This window comes from Bombina bombina, chromosome 11, assembly GCF_027579735.1.
Source record: "Bombina bombina isolate aBomBom1 chromosome 11, aBomBom1.pri, whole genome shotgun sequence".
Taxonomy (NCBI): domain Eukaryota; kingdom Metazoa; phylum Chordata; class Amphibia; order Anura; family Bombinatoridae; genus Bombina; species Bombina bombina.
The window spans coordinates 192,533,940-192,553,059 of record NC_069509.1 but is presented as its reverse complement, the minus strand read 5'-3'; the positions used below and the strand labels follow the sequence as shown (position 1 = coordinate 192,553,059).

Sequence of the window (19,120 nt, the reverse complement as noted above, 5' to 3'; positions counted from 1 at the left end):
ATACACCAATAGGATCCCACAGCTCTCTGTGACACAAACTCTATTCCCAGCTTAGTGTGACCGTCACTGACCTGCACACAACATAACAATACACCAATAGGATCCTACAGCCCTCTGTGACACAAACTCTATTCCCAGCTTAGTGTGACCGTCACTGACCTGCACACAACATAACAATACACCAATAGGACCCCACAGCTCTCTGTGACACAAACTCTATTCCCAGCTTAGTGTGACCGTCACTGATCTGTGACCTGCACACAACATAACAATACACCAATAGGATCCCACAGCCCTCTGTGACACAAACTCTATTCCCAGCTTAGTGTGACCGTCACTGACCTGCACACAACATAACAATACACCAATAGGATCCCACAGCTCTCTGTGACACAAACTCTATTCCCAGCTTAGTGTGACCGTCACTGATCTGTGACCTGCACACAACATAACAATACACCAATAGGACCCCACAGCCCTCTGTGACACAAACTCTATTCCCAGCTTAGTGTGACCGTAACTGACTTGCACACAACATAACAATACACCAATAGGATCCCACAGCTCTCTGTGACACAAACTCTATTCCCAGCTTAGTGTGACCGTCACTGACCTGCACACAACATAACAATACACCAATAGGATCCCACAGCCCTCTGTGACACAAACTCTATTCCCAGCTTAGTGTGACCGTCACTAATCTGTGACCTGCACACAACATAACAATACACCAATAGGATCCCACAGCTCTCTGTGACACAAACTCTATTCCCAGCTTAGTGTGACAGTCACTGATCTGCACACAACATAACAATACACCAATAGGATCCCACAGCCCTCTGTGACACAAACTCTATTCCCAGCTTAGTGTGACCGTCACTAATCTGTGACCTGCACACAACATAACAATACACCAATAGGATCCCACAGCTCTCAGTGACACAAACTCTATTCCCAGCTTAGTGTGACCGTCACTGACCTGCACACAACATAACAATACACCAATATGATCCCACAGCCCTCTGTGACACAAACTCTATTCCCAGCTTAGTGTGACCGTAACTGACTTGCACACAACATAACAATACACCAATAGGATCCCACAGCTCTCTGTGACACAAACTCTATTCCCAGCTTAGTGTGACCGTCACTGACCTGCACACAACATAACAATACACCAATAGGATCCCACAGCACTCTGTGACACAAACTCTATTCCCAGCTTAGTGTGACCGTCACTGACCTGCACACAACATAACAATACACCAACAGGATCCCACAGCTCTCTGTGACACAAACTCTATTCCCAGCTTAGTGTGACCGTCACTGATCTGTGACCTGCACACAACATAACAATACACCAATAGGATCCCACAGCCCTCTGTGACACAAACTCTATTCCCAGCTTAGTGTGACCGTAACTGACTTGCACACAACATAACAATACACCAATAGGATCCCACAGCTCTCTGTGACACAAACTCTATTCCCAGCTTAGTGTGACCGTCACTGACCTGCACACAACATAACAATACACCAATAGGATCCCACAGCCCTCTGTGACACAATCTCTATTCCCAGCTTAGTGTGACCGTCACTAATCTGTGACCTGCACACAACATAACAATACACCAATAGGATCCCACAGCTCTCAGTGACACAAACTCTATTCCCAGCTTAGTGTGACCGTCACTGACCTGCACACAACATAACAATACACCAATAGGATCCCACAGCTCTCTGTGACACAAACTCTATTCCCAGCTTAGTGTGACCGTCACTGACCTGCACACAACATAACAATACACCAATAGGATCCCACAGCTCTCTGTGACACAAACTCTATTCCCAGCTTAGTGTGACCGTCACTGACCTGCACACAACATAACAATACACCAATAGGATCCTACAGCCCTCTGTGACACAAACTCTATTCCCAGCTTAGTGTGACCGTCACTGACCTGCACACAACATAACAATACACCAATAGGACCCCACAGCTCTCTGTGACACAAACTCTATTCCCAGCTTAGTGTGACCGTCACTGATCTGTGACCTGCACACAACATAACAATACACCAATAGGATCCCACAGCCCTCTGTGACACAAACTCTATTCCCAGCTTAGTGTGACCGTCACTGACCTGCACACAACATAACAATACACCAATAGGATCCCACAGCTCTCTGTGACACAAACTCTATTCCCAGCTTAGTGTGACCGTCACTGATCTGTGACCTGCACACAACATAACAATACACCAATAGGACCCCACAGCCCTCTGTGACACAAACTCTATTCCCAGCTTAGTGTGACCGTCACTGATCTGTGACCTGCACACAACATAACAATACACCAATAGGATCCCACAGCCCTCTGTGACACAAACTCTATTCCCAGCTTAGTGTGACCGTCACTGACCTGCACACAACATAACAATACACCAATAGGATCCCACAGCTCTCTGTGACACAAACTCTATTCCCAGCTTAGTGTGACAGTCACTGATCTGCACACAACATAACAATACACCAATAGGATCCCACAGCCCTCTGTGACACAAACTCTATTCCCAGCTTAGTGTGACCGTCACTGATCTGTGACCTGCACACAACATAACAATACACCAATAGGATCCCACAGCCCTCTGTGACACAAACTCTATTCCCAGCTTAGTGTGACCGTCACTAACCTGCACACAACATAACAATACACCAATAGGATCCCACAGCTCTCTGTGACACAAACTCTATTCCCAGCTTAGTGTGACCGTCACTGATCTGCACACAACATAACAATACACCAATAGGATCCCACAGCCCTCTGTGACACAAACTCTATTCCCAGCTTAGTGTGACCGTCACTGACCTGCACACAACATAACAATACACCAATAGGATCCCACAGCTCTCAGTGACACAAACTCTATTCCCAGCTTAGTGTGACCGTCACTGATCTGTGACCTGCACACAACATAACAATACACCAATAGGATCCCACAGCCCTCTGTGACACAAACTCTATTCCCAGCTTAGTGTGACCGTAACTGACCTGCACACAACATAACAATACACCAATAGGATCCCACAGCTCTCTGTGACACAAACTCTATTCCCAGCTTAGTGTGACCGTCACTGACCTGCACACAACATAACAATACACCAATAGGATCCCACAGCCCTCTGTGACACAAACTCTATTCCCAGCTTAGTTTGACCGTCACTAATCTGTGACCTGCACACAACATAACAATACACCAATAGGATCCCACAGCCCTCTGTGACACAAACTCTATTCCCAGCTTAGTTTGACCGTCACTGACCTGTGACCTGCACACAACATAACAATACACCAATAGGATCCCACAGCCCTCTGTGACACAAACTCTATTCCCAGCTTAGTGTGACTGTCACTGATCGTGACCTGCACACAACATAACAATACACCAATAGGATCCCACAGCCCTTTGTGACACAAACTCTATTCCCAGCTTAGTGTGACCGTCACTGATCTGTGACCTGCACACAACATAACAATACACCAATAGGACCCCACAGCCCTCTGTGACACAAACTCTATTCCCAGCTTAGTGTGACCGTAACTGACTTGCACACAACATAACAATACACCAATAGGATCCCACAGCTCTCTGTGACACAAACTCTATTCCCAGCTTAGTGTGACAGTCACTGATCTGCACACAACATAACAATACACCAATAGGATCCCACAGCCCTCTGTGACACAAACTCTATTCCCAGCTTAGTGTGACCGTCACTTATCTGTGACCTGCACACAACATAACAATACACCAATAGGATCCCACAGCTCTCTGTGACACAAACTCTATTCCCAGCTTAGTGTGACAGTCACTGATCTGCACACAACATAACAATACACCAATAGGATCCCACAGCCCTCTGTGACACAAACTCTATTCCCAGCTTAGTGTGACCGTCACTAATCTGTGACCTGCACACAACATAACAATACACCAATAGGATCCCACAGCTCTCAGTGACACAAACTCTATTCCCAGCTTAGTGTGACCGTCACTGACCTGCACACAACATAACAATACACCAATATGATCCCACAGCCCTCTGTGACACAAACTCTATTCCCAGCTTAGTGTGACCGTAACTGACTTGCACACAACATAACAATACACCAATAGGATCCCACAGCTCTCTGTGACACAAACTCTATTCCCAGCTTAGTGTGACCGTCACTGACCTGCACACAACATAACAATACACCAATAGGATCCCACAGCTCTCTGTGACACAAACTCTATTCCCAGCTTAGTGTGACCGTCACTGACCTGCACACAACATAACAATACACCAACAGGATCCCACAGCTCTCTGTGACACAAACTCTATTCCCAGCTTAGTGTGACCGTCACTGATCTGTGACCTGCACACAACATAACAATACACCAATAGGACCCCACAGCCCTCTGTGACACAAACTCTATTCCCAGCTTAGTGTGACCGTAACTGACTTGCACACAACATAACAATACACCAATAGGATCCCACAGCTCTCAGTGACACAAACTCTATTCCCAGCTTAGTGTGACCGTCACTGACCTGCACACAACATAACAATACACCAATAGGATCCCACAGCCCTCTGTGACACAAACTCTATTCCCAGCTTAGTGTGACCGTCACTAATCTGTGACCTGCACACAACATAACAATACACCAATAGGATCCCACAGCCCTCTGTGACACAAACTCTATTCCCAGCTTAGTGTGACCGTCACTAATCTGTGACCTGCACACAACATAACAATACACCAATAGGACCCCACAGCCCTCTGTGACACAAACTCTATTCCCAGCTTAGTGTGACCGTCACTAATCTGTGACCTGCACACAACATAACAATACACCAATAGGATCCCACAGCTCTCAGTGACACAAACTCTATTCCCAGCTTAGTGTGACCGTCACTGACCTGCACACAACATAACAATACACCAATAGGATCCCACAGCTCTCTGTGACACAAACTCTATTCCCAGCTTAGTGTGACCGTCACTGACCTGCACACAACATAACAATACACCAATAGGATCCCACAGCTCTCTGTGACACAAACTCTATTCCCAGCTTAGTGTGACCGTCACTGACCTGCACACAACATAACAATACACCAATAGGATCCTACAGCCCTCTGTGACACAAACTCTATTCCCAGCTTAGTGTGACCGTCACTGACCTGCACACAACATAACAATACACCAATAGGACCCCACAGCTCTCTGTGACACAAACTCTATTCCCAGCTTAGTGTGACCGTCACTAATCTGTGACCTGCACACAACATAACAATACACCAATAGGATCCCACAGCCCTCTGTGACACAAACTCTATTCCCAGCTTAGTGTGACCGTCACTGACCTGCACACAACATAACAATACACCAATAGGATCCCACAGCTCTCTGTGACACAAACTCTATTCCCAGCTTAGTGTGACCGTCACTGATCTGTGACCTGCACACAACATAACAATACACCAATAGGACCCCACAGCCCTCTGTGACACAAACTCTATTCCCAGCTTAGTGTGACCGTAACTGACTTGCACACAACATAACAATACACCAATAGGATCCCACAGCTCTCTGTGACACAAACTCTATTCCCAGCTTAGTGTGACCGTCACTGACCTGCACACAACATAACAATACACCAATAGGATCCCACAGCCCTCTGTGACACAAACTCTATTCCCAGCTTAGTGTGACCGTCACTGACCTGCACACAACATAACAATACACCAATAGGATCCCACAGCTCTCTGTGACACAAACTCTATTCCCAGCTTAGTGTGACAGTCACTGATCTGCACACAACATAACAATACACCAATAGGATCCCACAGCCCTCTGTGACACAAACTCTATTCCCAGCTTAGTGTGACCGTCACTGATCTGTGACCTGCACACAACATAACAATACACCAATAGGATCCCACAGCCCTCTGTGACACAAACTCTATTCCCAGCTTAGTGTGACCGTCACTAACCTGCACACAACATAACAATACACCAATAGGATCCCACAGCTCTCTGTGACACAAACTCTATTCCCAGCTTAGTGTGACCGTCACTGATCTGCACACAACATAAGAATACACCAATAGGATCCCACAGCCCTCTGTGACACAAACTCTATTCCCAGCTTAGTGTGACCGTCACTGACCTGCACACAACATAACAATACACCAATAGGATCCCACAGCTCTCAGTGACACAAACTCTATTCCCAGCTTAGTGTGACCGTCACTGATCTGTGACCTGCACACAACATAACAATACACCAATAGGATCCCACAGCCCTCTGTGACACAAACTCTATTCCCAGCTTAGTGTGACCGTAACTGACCTGCACACAACATAACAATACACCAATAGGATCCCACAGCTCTCTGTGACACAAACTCTATTCCCAGCTTAGTGTGACCGTCACTGACCTGCACACAACATAACAATACACCAATAGGATCCCACAGCCCTCTGTGACACAAACTCTATTCCCAGCTTAGTTTGACCGTCACTAATCTGTGACCTGCACACAACATAACAATACACCAATAGGATCCCACAGCCCTCTGTGACACAAACTCTATTCCCAGCTTAGTTTGACCGTCACTGACCTGTGACCTGCACACAACATAACAATACACCAATAGGATCCCACAGCCCTCTGTGACACAAACTCTATTCCCAGCTTAGTGTGACTGTCACTGATCGTGACCTGCACACAACATAACAATACACCAATAGGATCCCACAGCCCTTTGTGACACAAACTCTATTCCCAGCTTAGTGTGACCGTCACTGATCTGTGACCTGCACACAACATAACAATACACCAATAGGACCCCACAGCCCTCTGTGACACAAACTCTATTCCCAGCTTAGTGTGACCGTCACTGACCTGCACACAACATAACAATACACCAATAGGATCCCACAGCCCTCTGTGACACAAACTCTATTCCCAGCTTAGTGTGACCGTCACTGACCTGCACACAACATAACAATACACCAATAGGATCCCACAGCCCTCTGTGACACAAACTCTATTCCCAGCTTAGTGTGACCGTCACTGACCTGCACACAACATAACAATACACCAATAGGATCCCACAGCTCTCGGTGACACAAACTCTATTCCCAGCTTAGTGTGACCGTCACTGACCTGCACACAACATAACAATACACCAATAGGATCCCACAGCCCTCTGTGACACAAACTCTATTCCCAGCTTAGTTTGACCGTCACTAATCTGTGACCTGCACACAACATAACAATACACCAATAGGATCCCACAGCTCTCTGTGACACAAACTCTATTCCCAGCTTAGTGTGACCGTAACTGACCTGCACACAACATAACAATACACCAATAGGATCCCACAGCCCTCTGTGACACAAACTCTATTCCCAGCTTAGTTTGACCGTCGCTGACCTGTGACCTGCACACAACATAACAATACACCAATAGGATCCCACAGCCCTCTGTGACACAAACTCTATTCCCAGCTTAGTGTGACTGTCACTGATCTGTGACCTGCACACAACATAACAATACACCAATAGGATCCCACAGCCCTCTGTGACACAAACTCTATTCCCAGCTTAGTGTGACCGTCACTGACCTGCACACAACATAACAATACACCAATAGGATCCCACAGCTCTCTGTGACACAAACTCTATTCCCAGCTTAGTGTGACCGTAACTGACCTGCACACAACATAACAATACACCAATAGGATCCCACAGCCCTCTGTGACACAAACTCTATTCCCAGCTTAGTTTGACCGTCACTAATCTGTGACCTGCACACAACTCGTACCATAATGTTCATGTTTTTGGGAACTTTGTGTCTGTCCGTCAGCCTGTAGTTAATGCAGGGCAGAAGAGACTGTCTTTCCCCAAGGTATCTGCCAGCACAGTCCTCTGGGAGAAATTTCCATAGTAACCAGTATTAGCTACAAGGTGCTGCATGAGCGTCTGCTAGTTTGTCATCTATCTCCATCTGTGGTTTATATATAGTAACTGCAAATAAGGGATCTGCAGAGAAATGAATGTCGTGTTTGTCAGCACATTGATTTGCTAATTGCTTATCGTTGTTTAGGTGACTTGTTACTGGGAAGGAGAAGCCAAACGGCACCAGGGAAGATTCAGAGGAAAACGTGGGTGCAGGTATAGGGGCAAATTATTTAAATATGTGTCATAACACAGCGTGCTAGTTAGCGCCACTAACGCACAATAATAATGTAACACAGCGAGCTAGTTAGTGCCACTGACGCACAGTACTAATGTAACACAGCGAGCTAGTTAGTGCCACTGACGTACAGTAATAATGTAACACAGCGAGCTAGTTAGCGCCACTAACGTACAGTACTAATGTAACACATTGAGCTAGTTACGCTACTGACGTACAGTAATAATGTAACACAGCGAGCTAGTTAGTGCCACTGACGCACAGTACTAATGTAACACAGCGAGCTAGTTAGTGCCACTGACACACAGTAATAATGTAACACAGCGAGCTAGTTAGCACTACTGACGCACAATAATAATGTAACACAGCAAGCTAGTTAGTGCCACTGACACACAGTAATAATGTAACACAGCGTGCTAGTTAGCGCCACTAACGCACAATAATAATGTAACACAGCGAGCTAGTTAGTGCCACTGACGCACAGTACTAATGTAACACAGCGAGCTAGTTAGTGCCACTGACGCACAGTAATAATGTAACACAGCGAGCTAGTTAGTGCCACTGACGCACAGTACTAATGTAACACAGCGAGCTAGTTAGTGCCACTGACGCACAGTACTAATGTAACACAGCGAGCTAGTTAGTGCCACTGACACACAGTAATAATGTAACACAGCGAGCTAGTTAGCACTACTGACGCACAATAATAATGTAACACAGCAAGCTAGTTAGTGCCACTGACACACAGTAATAATGTAACACAGCGTGCTAGTTAGCGCCACTAACGCACAATAATAATGTAACACAGCGAGCTAGTTAGTGCCACTGACGCACAGTACTAATGTAACACAGCGAGCTAGTTAGTGCCACTGACGCACAGTACTAATGTAACACAGCGAGCTAGTTAGTGCCACTGACGCACAGTAATAATGTAACACAGCGAGCTAGTTAGTGCCACTGACGCACAGTACTAATGTAACACAGCGAGCTAGTTAGTGCCACTGACGCACAGTACTAATGTAACATAGCGAGCTAGTTAGTGCCACTGACGCACAGTAATAATGTAACACAGCAAGCTAGTTAGTGCCACTGACGCACAGTAATAATGTAACACAGCGAGCTAGTTAGTGCCACTGACGCACAGTAATAATGTAACACAGCGAGCTAGTTAGTGCCACTGACGCACAGTAATAATGTAACACAGCGAGCTAGTTAGCGCCACTGACGCACAGTAATAATGTAACACAGCAAGCTAGTTAGCGCCACTGATGCACAGTACTAATGTAACACAGCAAGCTAGTTAGCGCCACTAACGTACAGTACTAATGTAACACAGCGAGCTAGTTAGCGCCACTAACGTACAGTACTAATGTAACACAGCGAGCTAGTTAGTGCCACTGACGCACAGTACTAATGTAACACAGCGAGCTAGTTAGTGCCACTGACGCACAGTACTAATGTAACACAGCAAGCTAGTTAGTGCCACTGATGCACAGTAATAATGTAACACTGCAAGCTAGTTAGTGCCACTGATGCACAGTAATAATGTAACACAGCGAGCTAGTTAGTGCCACTGATGCACAGTAATAATGTAACACAGCGAGCTAGTTAGTGCCACTGATGCACAGTAATAATGTAACACAGCGAGCTAGTTAGTGCCACTGACGCACAGTACTAATGTAACACAGCAAGCTAGTTAGTGCCACTGATGCACAGTAATAATGTAACACAGCAAGCTAGTTAGTGCCACTGATGCACAATAATAATGTAACACAGCGAGCTAGTTAGCAGCACTAACGCACAATAATAATGTAACACAGCGAACTAGTTAGCAGCACTAACGCACAATAATAATGTAACACAGCGAACTAGTTAGCAGCACTAACGCACAATAATAATGTAACACAGCGAACTAGTTAGCAGCACTAACGCACAATAATAATGTAACACTGATGTACAAATAACTTTGCTGCTTGGAAATTACTTTGTTGTTGTTTGTATTTATTGATGTATTTATTGTAGCTCCTGTGCTTTGAGTGCAGTTTTCTAAAACATTTCTTATGCCTTTAATACTTTTTCCTTTTATTACTGAATTACTTAAAGGGATACTGAACCCAAATTTTTACTTTCTTTCCTAAGATGTGGTGAGTCCACGGCTTGAGTAATTACTGTTGGGAATATCACTCCTGGCCAGCAGGAGGAGGCAAAGAGCACCACAGTTAAACTGCTAAGTATCACTCCCTTACCCACAACCTTCGGTGCATGGAGGATATGAAGTTTAGGTGTCTGAAGAAAAATTTAGATTTTACCTACAAGCAAGTTTTGGGGTATAGCCGTATTCCACGTCATTCCTTGCAGTTGGGTAGTGGTGGCTTTAAAGCAGTTAGGAACTTGTAAAGAGGTACTTATAGCTTTTTCTAATTGTTTTTCTAACAATTGCTGCCCTAGTTTAGAAAGCCAGAGTTTGCTACTCTGTTCTTTCTTTTTCAAAGGTCTCTGTGAGGAACTGTGTTCTCTAATACCTTGTAACTGTCTACATGCCGGACAGCGAAGCAGGTAAGTGCTTTTTCTTCCAGTTGGGAGACCATGCACTTAACAAATTAAAAGACACTGCTTTTTCTCCAACATAGGTGTGTCCGGTCCACGGCGTCATCCTTACTTGTGGGATATTCTCTTCCCCAACAGGAAATGGCAAAGAGCCCAGCAAAGCTGGTCACATGATCCCTCCTAGGCTCCGCCTACCCCAGTCATTCTCTTTGCCGTTGTACAGGCAACATCTCCACGGAGATGGCTTAGAGTTTTTTAGTGTTTAACTGTAGTTTTTCATTATTCAATCAAGAGTTTGTTATTTTCAAATAGTGCTGGTACGTACTATTTACTCAGAAACAGAAAAGAGATGAAGAATTCTGTTTGTATGAGGAAAATGATTTTAGCAACCGTAACTAAAATCCATGGCTGTTCCACACAGGACTGTTGAGAGCATTAACTTCAGTTGGGGGAACAGTTTGCAGTCCTTTGCTGCTTGAGGTATGACACATTCTAACAAGACGATGTAATGCTGGAAGCTGTCATTTTCCCTATGGGATCCGGTAAGCCATGTTTATTACGATTGTAAATAAGGGCTTCACAAGGGCTTATTTAGACTGTAGACATTTTTTGGGCTAAATCGATTGATATTAACACTTATTTAGCCTTGAGGAATCATTTATTCTGGGTATTTTGATATAATTATATCGGCAGGCACTGTTTTAGACACCTTATTCTTTAGGGGCTTTCCCAAAGCATAGGCAGAGTCTCATTTTCGCGCCGGTGTTGCGCACTTGTTTTTGAGAGGCATGGCATGCAGTCGCATGTGAGAGGAGCTCTGATACTGATAAAAGACTTCTGAAGGCATCATTTGGTATCGTATTCCCCTTGGGTTTGGTTGGGTCTCAGCAAAGCAGATACCAGGGACTGTAAAGGGGTTAAAGCTTAAAACGGCTCCGGTTCCGTTATTTTAAGGGTTAAAGCTTCCAAAATTGGTGTGCAATATTTTCAAGGCTTTAAGACACTGTGGTGAAAGTTTGGTGAATTTTGAACAATTCCTTCATGTTTTTTCGCAATTGCAGTAATAAAGTGTGTTCAGTTTAAAATTTAAAGTGACAGTAACGGTTTTATTTCAAAACGTTTTTTGTACTTTCTTATCAAGTTTATGCCTGTTTAACATGTCTGAACTACCAGATAGACTGTGTTCTGAATGTGGGGAAGCCAGAATTCCTATTCATTTAAATAAATGTGATTTATGTGATAATGACAATGATGCCCAAGATGATTCCTCAAGTGAGGGGAGTAAGCATGGTACTGCATCATTCCCTCCTTCGTCTACACGAGTCTTGCCCACTCAGGAGGCCCCTAGTACATCTAGCGCGCCAATACTCCTTACTATGCAACAATTAACGGCTGTAATGGATAATTCTGTCAAAAACATTTTAGCCAAAATGAACCCTTGTCAGCGTAAGCGTGGATGCTCTGTTTTAGTTACTGAAGAGCATGACGACGCTGATATTAATATCTCTGAAGGGCCCCTAACCCAATCTGAGGGAGCCAGGGAGGTTTTGTCTGAGGGAGAAATTACTGATTTAGGGAACATTTCTCAGCAGGCTGAATCTGATGTGATTACTTTTAAATTTAAATTGGAACATCTCCGCATTTTGCTTAAGGAGGTATTATCCACTCTGGATGATTGTGAAAATTTGGTCATCCCAGAGAAACTATGTAAAATGGACAAGTTCCTAGAGGTGCCGGGGCTCCCAGAAGCTTTTCCTATACCCAAGCGGGTGGCGGACATTGTTAATAAAGAATGGGAAAGGCCCGGTATTCCTTTCGTCCCTCCCCCCATATTTAAAAAATTGTTTCCTATGGTCGACCCCAGAAAGGACTTATGGCAGTCAGTCCCCAAGGTCGAGGGAGCGGTTTCTACTTTAAACAAACGCACCACTATTCCCATAGAGGATAGTTGTGCTTTCAAAGATCCTATGGATAAAAAATTAGAAGGTTTGCTTAAAAAGATGTTTGTTCAGCAGGGTTACCTTCTACAACCCATTTCATGCATTGTCCCTGTCACTACAGCCGCATATTTCTGGTTGATGAACTGATTAAGGTGCTCGATAGTGACTCTCCTCCTTATGAGGAGATTATGGACAGAGTCAATGCTCTCAAATTGGCTAATTCTTTCACTCTAGACGCCTCTTTGCAATTGGCTAAGTTAGCGGCTAAGAATTCTGGGTTTGCTATTGTGGCGCGCAGAGCGCTTTGGTTGAAATCTTGGTCGGCTGATGCGTCTTCCAAGAACAAGCTACTAAACATTCCTTTCAAGGGGAAAACGCTGTTTGGTCCTGACTTGAAAGAGATTATCTCTGATATCACTGGGGGTAAGGGCCATGCCCTTCCTCAGGATCGGCCTTTCAAGGCAAAAAATAGACCTAATTTTCGTCCCTTTCGTAAAAACGGACCAGCCCAAGGTGCTACGTCCTCTAAGCAAGAGGGTAATACTTCTCAGGCCAAGCCAGCTTGGAGACCAATGCAAGGCTGGAACAAGGGAAAGCAGGCAAAGAAACCTGCCACTGCTACCAAGACAGCATGAAATATCGGCCCCCGATCCGGGACCGGATCTGGTGGGGGGCAGACTCTCTCTCTTCGCTCAGGCTTGGGCAAGAGATGTTCTGGATCCTTGGGCGCTAGAAATAGTCTCCCAGGGTTATCTTCTGGAATTCAAGGGACTTCCCCCAAGGGGAAGGTTCCACAGGTCTCAGTTGTCTTCAGACCACATAAAAAGACAGGCGTTCTTACATTGTGTAGAAGACCTGTTAAAAATGGGAGTGATTCATCCTGTTCCATTGAGAGAACAAGGGATGGGGTTCTACTCCAATCTGTTCATAGTTCCCAAAAAAGAGGGAACGTTCAGACCAATCCTAGATCTCAAGATCTTAAACAAATTTCTCAAGGTCCCATCTTTCAAGATGGAAACCATTCGAACTATCCTTCCTTCCATCCAGGAAGGTCAATTCATGACCACGGTGGATTTAAAGGATGCGTATCTACATATTCCTATCCACAAGGAACATCATCGGTTCCTAAGGTTTGCATTCCTGGACAAACATTACCAGTTCGTGGCGCTTCCTTTCGGATTAGCCACTGCTCCAAGGATTTTCACAAAGGTACTAGGGTCCCTTCTAGCTGTGCTAAGACCAAGGGGCATTGCAGTTGTACCTTACCTGGACGACATTCTGATTCAAGCGTCGTCCCTCCCTCGAGCAAAGGCTCACACGGACATCGTCCTGGCCTTTCTCAGATCGCACGGCTGGAAAGTGAACGTGGAAAAGAGTTCTCTATCCCCGTCAACAAGGGTTCCCTTCTTGGGAACAATTATAGACTCCTCAGAAATGAGGATTTTTCTAACAGAGGCCAGAAAGACAAAGCTTCTGGACTCTTGTCGAATACTTCATTCCGTTCCTCTTCCTTCCGTAGCTCAGTGCATGGAAGTGATCGGGTTGATGGTAGCGACAATGGACATAGTTCCTTTTGCGCGCATTCATCTAAGACCATTACAACTGTGCATGCTCAGTCAGTGGAATGGGGACTATACAGACTTGTCTCCAAAGATACAAGTAAATCAGAGGACCAGAGACTCACTCCGTTGGTGGCTGTCCCTGGACAACCTGTCACGAGGGATGACATTCCACAGACCAGAGTGGGTCATTGTCACGACCGACGCCAGTCTGATGGGCTGGGGCGCGGTCTGGGGATCCCTGAAAGCTCAGGGTCTTTGGTCTCGGGAAGAATCTCTTCTACCGATAAATATTCTGGAACTGAGAGCGATATTCAATGCTCTCAAGGCTTGGCCTCAGCTAGCGGGGACCAAGTTCATACGGTTTCAATCAGACAACATGACGACTGTTGCGTACATCAACCATCAGGGGGGAACAAGGAGTTCCCTAGCGATGGAAGAAGTGACCAAGATTATTCTATGGGCGGAGTCTCACTCCTGCCACCTGTCTGCTATCCACATCCCGGGAGTGGAAAATTGGGAAGCGGATTTTCTGAGTCGTCAGACATTGCATCCGGGGGAGTGGGAACTCCATCCGGAAATCTTTGCCCAAGTCACTCAACTTTGGGGCATTCCAGACATGGATCTGATGGCCTCTCGTCAGAACTTCAAAGTTCCTTGCTACGGGTCCAGATCCAGGGATCCCAAGGCGGCTCTAGTGGATGCACTAGTAGCACCTTGGACCTTCAAACTAGCTTATGTGTTCCCGCCGTTTCCTCTCATCCCCAGGCTGGTAGCCAGGATCAATCAGGAGAGGGCGTCGGTGATCTTGATAGCTCCTGCGTGGCCACGCAGGACTTGGTATGCAGATCTGGTGAATATGTCATCGGCTCCACCTTGGAAGCTACCTTTGAGACGAGACCTTCTTGTTCAGGGTCCGTTCGAACATCCGAATCTGGTTTCACTCCAGCTGACTGCTTGGAGATTGAACGCTTGATTTTATCGAAGCGAGGTTTCTCAGATTCTGTTATCGATACTCTTGTTCAGGCCAGAAAGCCTGTAACTAGAAAGATTTACCACAAAATTTGGAAAAAATATATCTGTTGGTGTGAATCTAAAGGATTCCCTTGGGACAAGGTTAAGATTCCTAGGATTCTATCCTTCCTTCAAGAAGGATTGGAAAAAGGATTATCGGCAAGTTCCCAGAAGGGACAGATTTCTGCCTTGTCGGTGTTACTTCACAAAAAACTGGCAGCTGTGCCAGATGTTCAAGCCTTTGTTCAGGCTCTGGTTAGAATCAAGCCTGTTTACAAACCTTTGACTCCTCCTTGGAGTCTCAATCTAGTTCTTTCAGTTCTTCAGGGGGTTCCGTTTGAACCCTTACATTCCGTTGATATTAAGTTATTATCTTGGAAAGTTTTGTTTTTAGTTGCAATTTCTTCTGCTAGAAGAGTTTCAGAATTATCTGCTCTGCAGTGTTCTCCTCCTTATCTGGTGTTCCATGCAGATAAGGTGGTTTTACGTACTAAACCTGGTTTTCTTCCAAAAGTTGTTTCTAACAAAAACATTAACCAGGAGATTATCGTACCTTCTCTGTGTCCGAAACCAGTTTCAAAGAAGGAACGCTTGTTGCACAATTTGGATGTTGTTCGCGCTCTAAAATTCTATTTAGATGCTACAAAGGATTTTAGACAAACATCTTCCCTGTTTGTTGTTTATTCAGGTAAAAGGAGAGGTCAAAAAGCAACTTCTACCTCTCTCTCTTTTTGGATTAAAAGCATCATCAGATTGGCTTACGAGACTGCCGGACGGCAGCCTCCCGAAAGAATCACGGCTCATTCCACTAGGGCTGTGGCTTCCACATGGGCCTTCAAGAACGAGGCTTCTGTTGATCAGATATGTAGGGCAGCGACTTGGTCTTCACTGCACACTTTTACCACATTTTACAAGTTTGATACTTTTGCTTCTTCTGAGGCTATTTTTGGGAGAAAGGTTTTGCAAGCCGTGGTGCCTTCCATTTAGGTGACCTGATTTGCTCCCTCCCTTCATCCGTGTCCTAAAGCTTTGGTATTGGTTCCCACAAGTAAGGATGACGCCGTGGACCGGACACACCTATGTTGGAGAAAACAGAATTTATGTTTACCTGATAAATTTCTTTCTCCAACGGTGTGTCGGGTCCACGGCCCGCCCTGGTTTTTTAATCAGGTCTGATAATTTATTTTCTTTAACTACAGTCACCACGGTACCATATGGTTTCTCCTATGCTATTATTCCTCCTTAACGTCGGTCGAATGACTGGGGTAGGCGGAGCCTAGGAGGGATCATGTGACCAGCTTTGCTGGGCTCTTTGCCATTTCCTGTTGGGGAAGAGAATATCCCACAAGTAAGGATGACGCCGTGGACCGGACACACCGTTGGAGAAAGAAATTTATCAGGTAAACATAAATTCTGTTTTTATTGGAACATAGATAATCCTGTTGTATGGGTTACACTGGGGCATGAAGAGGTACTGTAGCATGTGTGAGACCAACATTTAAACTCTTTTAAAAAGAAAGGGTAAAATGTTTTTATTAGGCTTTATTTTCTGACTCATATTTACTTGATAAAACAATACAAGTTTAAACTGAAAGTAAGGCTGAATTTTTTATTTCAGCAGCATATTAATTTCCCCTTTGCTTTAAAATAAAACAATACAACATTTTAAACTGTCAGGTTTGAAAAAAACGGTGATTTCTGATACTCCGTGTACCAGGAAGCTATTTTTAGTGCCTCTCTGTGTCGCAGCAGTAATTTAAGCTCGGCAGTTGCGGTCACATGACCTGCTTTACTTCATAACGTTTCTGAAGAAAAAGTAGTTTTTTTTTCTCCATTTTTATGTGATCTGGTCTTAATTGGTAGCGGTAAGGCACCTCAATAATTGGTGTGGGGTTGCCTGAGGGGTATTTTAGAAGTTTATTTGATCTATCTATCTATCTGTTGGGTTCTTGTAAAGCGCGGCTATTCACCCGTAAGGGTCTCAAGGCGCTGAGGGTTGCAGTTCATTCGAAGAGCCAGGTCTTCAGGTCCTTTCTGAACTTAGTTAGGGTGGTAGCTTGTCTGAGGTGCAGCGGGAGGGTGTTCCAAGTCTTGACTGTCAGGTGAGAGAAGGATCTGCCTCCCACTGTGGTTTTCCTGATGCCGGGGATGACAGCGAGGGCTTGGTCGGCCGATCGAAACTGTCTGGTGGGGGTGTAGAACGCGGTGGTTCATGTATTCGGGACCGATGTGGAAGGCGTTGAATACGTGGGTGTGAAGCTTGAAGGATATTCTTTTGTTGATGGGGAGCCAGTGCAGGTCCCACAGATGTTTGGTGATGTGGCATTGGCGAGAGATGTCGAGGATGAATCTGGCCGAGGCGTTCTGGATGCGCTGGAGTCTCTTTTGGAGCTTTATGGTGGAGCTGGCGTAGAGTGCGTTGCTGTAGTCCAGTCGCCGGCTGATGAGGGCATGGGTGGGATCCATTTGAAGATCTTTCGCAGCAGGTGGAGTGTGTGGAAGCATGCAGAGGAGACGGCGTTGATTTGTCGGTCCATGGAGAGTGATGAGTCCAGGATGACGCCTAGATTTCGTGCATTGTCAGTGGGTGTTGGAGGGTGTCCGAGGGCTGTGGGCCACCAGGAGTTATTCCAGGCAGATGTGGTGGGACTGAGAAGGAGGACTTTGGTCTTGTCTGTGTTTTAGCTTTAGGCAGCTCATCCAAGTGGCGACTGCTGTCAGCCCTTCGTGGACGTTTCTCTTGGTGGTGGTGGGGTCACTGGTGAGTTAGATGATTAGCTGGGTGTCGTCGGCATAGGAGACTATGTTGAGGTCGTGTCATCGGGCGATGGCGACGAGAGGGCCATGTAGACATTGAATAGGGTGGGGCTCAGCGAAGAGCCTTGGGGTACACCGCAGCTGATCTCTGTGGGCTTGGAGGTGAAGGGTGGGAGTCTAACTTTCTTGGTTCTGCCGGTGAGGAAGGAGGTGATCCATTCCAGGGCTTTGCAGCTTATGCCGGCGTCGTGTAGGCGGGTGAGGTGCGAGACAGTGTCGAATGCTGCTGAGAGGTCTGGGAGGATGAGGGCGGCGGTCTCTCCTCCGTCGGGTAGGGCGAGGAATTCTGTGGCGGCGAGGAGGGCAGTCTCAGTGCTGTGGTTGCTTTTGAAACCAGATTGAGAGGGGTACAGGGTGTGGTTGGCCTCGATGTGGTCCATGAGTTGCGCGTTGATGGACTTCTTGATGACTGATCGCAAAGGGAAGCAGGGAGACGGGGCAGTACTTCTTCAGATCATTGGGGTCAGCCTTGGGTTTTTCAGTTGGTGTTTTAATTCTGCGTGCTTCCAATCATCCGGGAAGGTGCTGGTTTCGATGGAGCAGTTGATGGTGCTGCAGAGCTCGCTTTGTTGAACATGGGTCTGATGGTGCTCCGGAGTGAATTGATCTCATGATTCTGATGGTGTCCTCTGTGGTGACGGAGCTCCAGATAGTCCGTGGGGGGTAGGCGGTGGTGTATTTGAGTGAGGTATCGGTGAGAGTTGGTGGGTCGGCGATGGTGGGTGAGTTCTGGGGCGTGAAGCTGTCATAGATGTCAATGATCTTGCAGTCGAAGTACGTTGCAAGCTTATTACAGAGGTCCTGGGAGGGCGGGATGTTGTTGGTGTCGCTGTTGGGATTGGAGAATTCCTTGATGACTGTGAATAGCTCCTTGCTGTTGTGGACGTTGACGTTGATTCTGTCTTTGATGGCTGTTTTTGTGGTGGTGGGTAGTGATGGCTTCTTTGTAGGCCGTTTTTATTCGCAGGGGTCTTGCTGGATCTCAA

At 45.9% G+C, this 19,120-nt stretch overlaps 1 protein-coding gene across 1 annotated transcript in view; it reads left to right on the top strand.

Annotated features, from left to right (window-relative positions):
* KATNIP (katanin interacting protein) overlaps window positions 1–19,120 on the top strand; it is a 362,447-nt gene that overhangs the window by 67,838 nt on the left and 275,489 nt on the right. The window contains exon 5 of the mRNA XM_053694469.1: window positions 8,168–8,235. Coding sequence (XP_053550444.1) covers window positions 8,168–8,235 — 68 coding nt within the window. The remainder of the gene's footprint in view (window positions 1–8,167; window positions 8,236–19,120) is intronic.